The 10,750-nt window shown below is 42.2% G+C and overlaps 1 protein-coding gene across 1 annotated transcript; it reads left to right on the top strand.

Moving 5' to 3' along the window:
* Positions 1 to 9,291: 9,291 nt before the first annotated feature.
* Positions 9,292 to 10,236, top strand: LOC143532638 (uncharacterized). The gene has a single exon (XM_077027636.1). The coding sequence runs from the start codon at positions 9,292 to 9,294 to the stop codon at positions 10,234 to 10,236; it is 945 nt and encodes a 314-aa protein (XP_076883751.1).
* The last annotated feature ends 514 nt before the right edge of the window (positions 10,237 to 10,750 follow it).

Raw genomic sequence — 10,750 nt, 5'->3', positions numbered from 1 at the left:
AAATAAAATAAAAAATTGACGAAAAACACAACGGTGAGATCAAAGATACAATGGCAAAAATGAACAAAAGACACAATTATAATTAAAATAAGACACAATAGATCGCCAAATAAAACACAATGACGAACAAAATATAGCACAATGTTGAGTAATATAACACAATATAAAGAAAAAAAAAAGACAAAATGTCAAGGAAAAAAGAAACAATCAATGACGAAAATAAACATAAAACACAATGATAAATAAAAAGACACAACGAGTTTTTTCACTTATCATTGTGTTTTTTTATGAGAACGAGAAAGACAGTGAAAACGTTTTTGTGCTTTTACATTTTTCGTTTTTTATTATATTTTGAGTTATGATTTGTTTTATTTACTTTTTGAGAGGTTTTTTGTGTAGCTACAAATCTTTTTCATCATTCTCATTTTTATTCCCAATTATAAATAATTTGACACCTTTTTTAATATTAAATACTATTATACCACCGTTTGTTTACCTTAATTCTTAAACTTTTAAGATTTATCGCTTAACCATCGCCAATCGCCATGCTATTCCTTTGAGCACATGATCGTGGTTCTTGGGCATTGTTGAGGTAATGCGGCTTTCAATGGTTTTATTAGCCATTTAGGTAATTTTGGGTCGGTTTTTAGTTAAATAATTTTATTAATTGCCTGAATATTATCAATGTCATTGTAGTTTATTATTACTTTTTAAGTCTAGCATTCCAAAATAAAAGGATGTGATGATTATTAATTCAATACATACAAAATATTATACATAATTATCGTTTTGTTTTTCCTTAAATTCTTCCGCACGCAGACACGCGACCTAACTCTTGTGTTACATTTATAATTTTGATAGGGGGGGGACACTTTTTTTTATTAGATTTTTGTTTTACCGTAGATCCTAAACCTACACAAGTTATTATTTCCGACATGACTATATGATTTCTAGTTTCTGACTAGTAAGATTAAGAACGTTCGTGACATGGAAGAAGAAGAGTGCATCTAATGATAGGGAAAATTATAATGTTTATTAAAAGGCTTTAATTGTCAATACATGTTATGTCATTGTCAATATTAGCTGTGGAATACATATACGTGTATTAAGTTGTCACTAAGGTAGCGTTTGTTATGCAGTAATGACAGGCGGAATGGAATGATTCATTACGTGGGAATGAAATAAGAGGTGTTTGATTGCACAATGGAATGGAATCATCCATTACACATGGAATCTCATTCCTTCCCACCCCTTCTTTTTTTTTCATTCCATTCCATCTTCAACCTACTTTCTCAACAACACCATCATCTAACAACCACCGCCACCACCCTCACTACCATAGCCACCACCATCATCTGACCACCACCACCACCGTCACCACCACCACCTCCGCCGCCACCACCGTCGCCGCCGCCACCACCTGAACGCCACCTTCGCCATCACCACCTTACCACCAAAGCTACCACCGCCACCATCGTCGCCATAACCACGGAAACCATTGTCACCGTCGCCACCTGACCATAACCGCCACCACCACCATCACTGCCTAGCCACCTCCACTGTTATCACCACCCTACCACCGCCATCACTACCACCGTTGCCACTGCCACCACCATTTTCATCTCAAGAGCTACCACCACCGTCACCATTTCAGTTTTTTTTTTTTTTTTTTGTAAAAATATATATATTTTGGGATAGGAATATTTTTATTATTTCTATTTCATTCCTAAAAATATTTTCGGATACCAAACAACATAAATTAATTATTCATTTCATTCACATATGTTAACCAAACAAGACAAAGGAATGGTAATGATCCATTTAATTCCTTTGTCCATTCCATTCCCCCTTCATTCCATTCCTTTCAACCAAACATACCCTAAATGTTTATTACAACAATCAATCAGCTAGTCACTTATTCTTAGGAGTTAGGAATGACTAAATCAGTTAAATTTGATTGATTAACGTTTCCTCAAATGCTGGCAGATTAGCGTGCGAGGTTCAATCGATTCACATATTGGTTGTGGATCTTGATATAACCTTTCATTCTAATTGGTTTGTTGTTCTCATCCATTTGCTGATTGCGTCTTCTCGGCTTCCTACGTTGAAGAAACACGGATCCACTCCCCATGTATGGGTCCTGGATCCAATGAGTCCACAGGGTAGAATACGGTTAACTGTTGATACGATACGATACGCCTTGATCTTCTTCTCCGGTTGCTCAGATCTGTCATAGAAAAGTGGGGGTGTGGAGGTGACTGCTAAGAGAATGAACTCTTGTTTACAGACACAAAAATATGTCGGAGCCAAGGGTCCAAGAGAAGGTTCTTTCAATGAATGATAAAGGCTCTTTATATAGGGACTCCATGGCTACCATCATGAACCCTAACCATTTATTGGGTCAGGCCCGGTTAGGGGTTACCTCCACAAACCCCCAGCCCAATGGGCCAAATTAGTAGACAATAAATAATAATGTAATAAATATAATACATTATGTAAGAAATAAAAGGTCGTACCGGGTTTGACGTACCCTACCTCTACAAGTCCCCCCAGTCCAGTGCTTCTCCTGGGCGTGCAAGCGGTTTGGTGAAGTGCTGGACTTATGAGGAATGTTCAGGAGTGAGGAGTCGTGCTTTTTTGACCCAATTGTGATCTTTTGCATGTACGTCTACTTTGATTCGGATTGTAAGAGGTTTTGAATCATGATGGCGATTTTGACGCGCGGGCCTTTTTATCATAAGATGACCCGTAAGTCATTAATTCGGCGCATGACCATATGGGTTTGTAAGGATTCCCCACCTTTGATTTCGGCGCGTAGCCGTATGTGTTTGTAAGGATTCCCAACCTTTGATTCGGCGTGTAGCCGTATGGGTTTGTAAGGATTCCCAACTTTTGATTTCAGCGCGTAGCCGTATGGGTTTGTAAGGATTCCTAACCTTTGATTTCGGCGCGTGGCCGTATGGGTTTGTAAGGATTCCCAACCTTTATATTCGGAGAGCGGCCTTTTGGGATATTATTAGGCTCCCGACCTTTATGTTTGGCGCGTGGCCGTTTGGGATATTATTAGGCTCCCGACCATTATGTTTGGCGCGTGGCCGTTTGGGATATTATTAGGCTCCCGACCTTTATGTTTGGCGCGTGGCCGTTTGGGATATTATTAGGCTCCCGACCTTCATGTTTGGCGCGTGGCCGTGTGGGTGTATTATAAGGTTCTCATCATTGGGCGGATTATGAGGTGTGCCCAACCTAAGATTCGGATGTCTTCCATCGCGATAATGTAATGGTGATATACCATAATAGTCCCCCAGTTCATTGCTGCTAAATAATGTTAGTAGCATTGAAGTTGTAATAATAAACTTGTTAATAAAATTTTAATCACATGGGCAGACGAGTATAAACAACTTTTTATATCATTGACAAAAAATGATATTTGTTGTTTTAAGATGTCATACGAAATAAAATAATTACTCATAGTCATTTTTGCTAATAATCTAATAATCGTTCCAAAGATTTGGTAATATTTTTACGTTTATTAGTAAAGTCTTGGCATCTCCATTTCATTTCATAAACTAAAGTGTAAAATTAGTTTATTAATAAAAAATGGAAATTGTGTCAAGACATGACTTGAGTCTCCGCGCGTTTTTATAACGGTATGTTTCCTTACCCGCATGTATATGTACAATTTTTTAACGCCACTTTAATAAATTCCAACTTTTATGCTTTTTTACTTTTGAGAACATAATAAATATGAACTGAAAGTTGAGGGGCAATTTTGAAAATCTGAAAATTAATTCTTTTCTCACAATAAAAAGCTTCACTTGCCGTCATGTGTGTATTATATCTATAATATATATAGATGCCATGTTTAATTTCTTAGCTTGATCAAAACAGAGCAACAAACCTGGTCACCATTTCCGTTGAAGAGGAATAGGTTAAATCGATATTTTGACAAGGATGGCTCGGAGTAGAAGATGTAGCATGGGCGGAATGAAGCTGGCGTAAGCGAGTGTTCACCTGCCGTCGCGAAATAATGACCATGGTGTTCGTCCGCGGTGATCGGATTTGAAGTATGGTAATTGAAGTTGAGCCACCGGAAATTGCATAAGGTTAGCGAAAGTCGTATTCAACCCGCCGTACCTTTACTCACGAACCGCGGATGCCGTAATGGCATGTCATAGTTGTTTTATGATGTACATAAGTTGGTCCGTAAGGTTTGTTTTGTCCGCGCCACGCATAACACCAGACCCGCTTGTGATCCGCTGTGGCGGAGTGGCTTCCCCTGGAACACCTAAGTGATCCGCGGTTGGCTTTTATTCGTCCGCCTAAGAAAAAGAACTGACCCGCGGAAGTTCCTCTTGCTTCCGTGAACGTCTGCAAGTCTGCAACAGCCCGCAGGAGCTATACTTGCCGCCCGCGAACGCTGAAATTGACCAAGGCTATGCATGCGGTCGCAGAGGGCGGAAATGACGTGTGGAAGCTTTGCTTGCGGTCACTGAATATGTTAAAAGACTGTACCATAGGTTTGCTCGCAGTTCGTGGAAGTCGAAAATGACCCGCGAAAAGGTAACCAGTGTTCACCCGCCAAAATAACCCCCACAAGCATATGTTACGCATAGATGGAATAGTTCCGCGGAAGCTTGTACGGGGAGAAATCAAACCTGCAAGAGCTTGATTTAACCTGCCGGAGCGGGCAGGTGATTTTCACGGAAGGAGTATGGCGCCCGCGAATATGAGATGATGCGTTTAGTGCATCTTTTGGGGTATGCGGTGACTGGAAATAATCTGTCAGAACCCGTTGGGGACTCGCAGTGGTAATAAGCTTTCTTTTTAACCAGCCTCAGTCGGTATTTAATCTGCATGGACCTGCATTTGACTCGTGGTGGTTGAGTTTGATCTTTGTGAACCCGTGATGTCCACAGTTGCGTATTAATGACCCGCGTGGCGGAATTGATCCGCCTGGTGCATATTAATGACCTGCATGTTGACCCGCTATGGCGGAGTTACATCTCCGGATTGCGCATATGCGGCCCGCTGTGGCGGAGTATAGTCACGGGGAGCGCGTATGCGGCCCGCTATGGCGGAGTATAATCGCCGGGAGCGCGTATGCGACCCGCTATGGCGGAGTATAATCGCCTGGAGCGCGTATGTGGCCCGTCAGAGTGGGCAGAAACTTTGTCCTCCATAGATCCACTCAACATCTTTTTAATTGGAGCTGTTAATGGCTCACGCGTGACATGCGGGAGCTCGGTTAGCGATCCGCGGAAGCCTGAATTGACGACCGCCTACGTGATCCGCGGTGACCGAAATGGTCGGCGGAAGTTGTAGCTAACCCGCCGGAGCTTTGCTAATGGCTCACGCATGATGCAAATGATGTGCGGGAGCTCGGTTAACGGTCCGCGGATGCCTGAATTGACGACCGCTTACACGATCCGTGGTGACCGAAACGGTCCGCGGAAGCCGGAATTGAGCACCGCCTACCGGCTAAACAGCCGATTGCACGGATGCGGGACTAAGTGTATTCCACTGTTGTTGCTCCCAATTTTTTATTAGAGGAGAAGAACAAAAGATTCCTCCAATGAATGAAGATGTTAGAAAATCAGCTTCGTTTGATGCGTAACCCTTTATTGCAGGTCTCTGAAGGATATGCCTAAAGAGATGGAAGCAGGTAACCACAGATCTGGAAGGATTCTTTCAACCGATCTGGTGGGATTTCTAGATCTAGGGATCTTTTTTACCTTTAAAAGGGCTGATGCCTTGTAGAATCTTATCAGATATGGAAATCCTTTAACGTATAATCAGATCTAGCAATTATAAGTACTGTTTAGTCACATATCAAAGTTTGGTGGTTTTTTCATTTTTATACTTCTAGATCTCGAATATTCACGAGAGGAAAAATCATAGATCTAGAATATTTGATGAACGCATCTGAAAGAAAAAATCATAGATCTTAGATATTGATGAACATATCTGAAAAAAGAAATCGTAGATCTGAGATTTTGATGAATAGATCTGAGAACCGAGACGAAAAACCCAGAGTAATTCCTTGCTGTTCTAACAAAAATACGGATGGCGCCAACGAAGAAACACGGATCCACTCCCCATGTATGGGTCCTGGATCCAATGAGTCCACAGGGTAGAATACGGTTAACTGCTGATACGATACGATACGCCTTGATCTTCTTCTCCGGTTGCTCAGATCTGTCATAGAAAAGTGGGGGTGTGGAGGTGACTGCTAAGAGAATGAACTCTTGTTTACAGACACAAAAATATGTGGGAGCCAAGGGTCCAAGAGAAGGTCCTTTCAATGAATGATAAAGGATCCTTATATAGGGACTCCATGGCTACCATCATGAACCCTAACCATTATTGGGCCAGGCCCGGTTAGGGGTTACCTCCACAAACCCCCAGCCCAATGAGCCTAATTAGTAGACAATAAATAATAATGTAATAAATATAATACATTATGTAATAAATAAAAGGTCGTACCGGGTTTGACGTACCCTACCTCTACATACGTTCTTCTGCTTTCTCTCTCTGGTGCGGGTTGTATTTTAATGGCGGTTCAAGCAACAAAGTTTTTTGTCGCAAACATTCCGGAAGGTTGCAAGCCATGGGACCTAGCTTCTCTTCTTAAAGATTACGGAGACATCACAGGTACTTATATTGCTAGAAAGAGGAATATAGATGGCCAAAAGTTTGGTTTTGTCAGTTTTGGAGGTGTGAAGGACTGGAAGGAGATGGAAAAAAAGTTGAAGGGAATTAAACTGGGAAAAAACACTCTCAGGATTAACTTAGCAAGGTTTGCTAAGTAGGGATGGCAATGGGTCGGGTTTGGGTCGGGTTTAGGTATTCCCAAACCCATACCCGGTTATGAAAGTCTGTCCCAAACCCGTCTCAATGGGGGTTTTAATCGGGTAATTACCCGTCGGGTTTCGGGTTTTCCCATCGGGTTTCGGGTTTCTTATCGGGTTTTGATAAAATACCCGTCGGGTACACCCGGCTCAAAACACGCTAGGTTTCTACCGGGTCCTGACAAAATATAAGTAATCGATTACAAAGATAGTTACCATAAAGATAAAATGTCTCAAATAATAGACATAAACGAGTTTCGACAAATAATATATTTAGAATATAGTATGTATATAATATAATAAGTTGTATCGGGTACATGGGATATATAATCGGGTAAATGGGTTTATGTTATCGGGTAATCGGTTATATTAGAAATCCAAAACCCGTCCCAAACCCGTGAAAAATTTCAAAACTAATCCCAAACCCGTCCCAAACCCTAATGGGTCGGGTATTACCCGTCCCATTAATGTCGGGTTTCGGGTTTTACCATCGGGTTCGGGTTTCATTGCCATCCCTATTGCTAAGGAGAATGGGTCGATTGTGAAGGGTGACCTTCCCAAAGATAGAGGCCCTATGGAGGTCAGAAAGGAAGATCAAGCAAGTCAAAAGAAGCATAATGGCTTCACTAGGCCTGGCTGTACGTACAGTATGGCTTTGAATATTGAGAAGGAATCGAGTCCAAGTGTGAAGGAGATTACAGTGAATGCAGGTGTGTTAGCTCTAAAGAGCCGAGTCAACCGATCGGTCCTGGCCAGAGTTCGAGATTTCAGCACACTAGTTACAATCAAGAAGTTATTGTCGGAGGCTGGAGTAATGAAGGTGGAATTTCAATACGGAGGTGGTTTTAATCTGCTGCTAGTTTTTTCAGAATAAGAACGCCGCTGCTGAGTTTCTTAGTCAAGAAGGGGTTTGGAACGTTTGGTTCTCTCAAGCGGTCCTTTGGGTAGGGCAAGAACTTGCCTTTGAGAGGGTGGCATGGCTTCGCGTGCACGGGGTCCCTTTGCATTTGTTTTGTGATGAGGTGATTGGTGATATTTGTAGTCGCTTTGGGAGAGTGGTGAAACCTCCACAAATCACTGAGGAAGACGATGATCTGTCTATGGTTTGTGTCGGGGTTTTAGTGGAAGAAGGTAAGAGGATTTTAAAGGAGGTAGCTATTAATTGGAAAGATAAGAGGTACATGGTGTGGGTCTCGGAAGATCTGGGGGATTGGATTCCAGACTGTTTTGACGAAGAAGAGGATCCGGAAGAATCAGATGATGAAGACTCGGTGACGGGTTCGGAAAGTAAGTCATGGGAATTGCAGGTCAACCTAGGTGATCGTCGGAAAGATGGATATTCGGAACCGAAAAGTCAGGATGGGGTTGAATGTGGGGACTTTTCCCATGCATGAAAGGGTTGAGATTAATAGTGGGGGTTTATTCGAGGTGGAAGGGGCAGAGGCCCAGCCTATTGATACTTCCAAGATGGATAATGTCACTGGTGTTAAAGATGCAGGTGGGGACGAGATAGGTGGGGCCACATCACTAGGTTTCAATGTAGGCTATGCTGGTAAATTTAAGAACGTGTTGAGGAGGCCCAAAGTAAAGATCAAGACAAATGGTAGAGGATTCGTTTCACTTCTCTTGTCCTGTTGCCAAATCGGTTCCCGGTACTTCTATCAAGGGAAATCGAGAGTCTGAGTCTAATCCGTCGATCTAAACGTCAGGGCTTCGTCGTCGGACTCGGTGGTGGATGATTCTCAGGCCGCGGCCTCTCCGGTTGAGGTGTCTAACGTTGACGACAAGAGTCCCGAAGCCGAGAATGAGGCGGAAGTTGCTGCAACGATCGAGGTCGGTGCCCAGGTGGGGGTTGACCTTAGGATTTGATCTATAATATTATCGGCAAAACAGGTAACAATGTGGTGGCCCAATGAATTTTCTTTCTTTTAATGTTCGGGGCCTTGGGGGAGCGGAGAAGCAAGGATGGGTTAAGAATTTGAAAGCGAAACAAGGTATCAATTTCATGGCATTTCAGGAAACAAAAAAGTTTCGGTGTCGGTGTCAGATGTCTCTGGCTTCTGGGGAAATAGGAATTTTGGGTTAGATAGTGTAGATTCGGTTGGTTTTTCAGGCGGTCTGGTGTGCATGTGGGATGAGGCTGTGTTTCAACAAGATTCAGCTAACAAAAACAGGAACTTTTTACACATTAGTGGAAAGCTTTTGGGCTTCGGAACTGTGCTTAATGTCTTAAATGTCTACGCTCTGCAAAGTGTCACGGCTAAAAAGTTGTTGTGGGATGAGATAGTCCAAGTGATTGCTGAGAACGACGGTCTTTGGGTCGTCACAGGAGATTTTAACGCTGTTCGGAACCGTGAAGAAAAGAGGAATTGTGTTTTTAAGCAGACGTGCGCGAACAATTTTAATACTTTTATTTGTGAGGCGGGGCTTATTGAATAATATGATCGGTAGGAAATTTACTTGTTCTTCGGGTAACGAAAGGAAATTAAGTAAACTTGACAGATTCTTGGTGAACCCGAGTTTTTTCAACTCATGGCCTATAGCGAGGGTTTGGTCGGACCATTGTCCTATCGTTTTAAAATCAGTTTCGTCTAACTTTGGGGCCAGGCCATTCCAGATTTTTGACTCATGGTTTGGAAAACCGGGGTTTGAGGAAGAGGTTGTTAAGGCTCTTAGGGGAGATCCTGTCCAAGATGGGCCTCCTGATGTTGTTCTTATGAGGAAGCTGGTGGCTCTTAGAGTTAAATTAAAAGCTTGGAGGGATGATATGTTGAAAAGGAGCTCTGAGGAGACGGCTTTGGCTCTTTTGGACCTTGAGAAAATTGAGGTTGTGATGGATGAGAGGGAATTGACTGAAGAAGAGGAGTGGATCTTGTCGGAAAGGAAGAAAGTATTAAAAGAAGAAGCGGGACGGAAATGTAGTGATTTGAAACAAAGGTCGAGGATTAGATGGGCTAAGGAAGGAGATGAAAACTCTAAGTTTTCCCATGCCACCAACTGCAGGAAAGCTAGTAATTTTATTCACGGTTTGTTTGTGAATGCGACATGGGTTTCGAAACCTTCTTTAGTCAAAAAAGAGGTTTATAGGTTTTATAAAGATAAGTTTGTGGAAGGTTGTGAGGAGCGACCGAGGCTTAATTGCCCTGATGTAAAACGGATTTCGGACTCTGATGCCTTGTATCTGGAGGCTCGGTTCTCACGTGAGGAGATTAAAAGTGCTGTTTTCGAGTGTGGGGATGATCGTGCCCCGGGCCTAGAAGGTATTAATTTTCGTTTTGTTAAGCACTTCTGGCATCTTTTAGAGGAAGATTTTTTTAAAATTATTGCAGTTTTTTTCGAAACTAGTGTGATTAATATGGGCCGTGGTTCATCTTTTATTCCCTGATTCCGAAAGTCAAGGACCCACTCGGGCTGACGACTACCGCCCGATAAGTCTAGTGGGAATCATAAACAAAGTGATTTCTAAGATTTTGGCTACGAGAATTAAGAGAGTGTTGGATTATATTATTTCACCGTCCCAGTCTGCCTTCATTAGTGGGAGATATATTTTGGACGGCCCGCTTATTATTAATGAAATTCTGAATTGGGTCAAAAGAAGCATTAAAAAGGTTTTTTTTTTCTAAAGATTGATTTTGAAAAGGCGTACGATAACATTAATTGGAATTTTGTGGTGGATATCCTCTCTCAAATGGGGTTTTCTGATAGGTGGTGTTTATGGATCAAGGGAGTTATTACTTCGGCTAGGGCGTCGGTTTTGGTTAATGGTGCCCCGACTTCTGAATTTAAGTGCAATAAAGGTATGAGACAAGGGGATCCCCTGTCCCCTTTTCTTTTTGTCATTGTGATGGAAGCTTTATCGTGTATGATTAGAAAGGCGTGTAGTGTGGGTATTGTTAATG

Source organism: Bidens hawaiensis, unplaced genomic scaffold (assembly GCF_021521415.1).
Source record: "Bidens hawaiensis isolate Kalapana, Puna unplaced genomic scaffold, B.hawaiensis_p1.1 tig00009539_1, whole genome shotgun sequence".
Classification (NCBI taxonomy): domain Eukaryota; kingdom Viridiplantae; phylum Streptophyta; class Magnoliopsida; order Asterales; family Asteraceae; genus Bidens; species Bidens hawaiensis.
This window is presented reverse-complemented; position numbering and strand designations above follow the sequence as displayed.

Excerpts from the sequence above, each read along its gene's own strand:
- LOC143532638 (XM_077027636.1), top strand. The coding sequence starts at position 9,292 with ATGATCGGTAGGAAATTTACTTGTTCTTCGGGTAACGAAAGGAAATTA.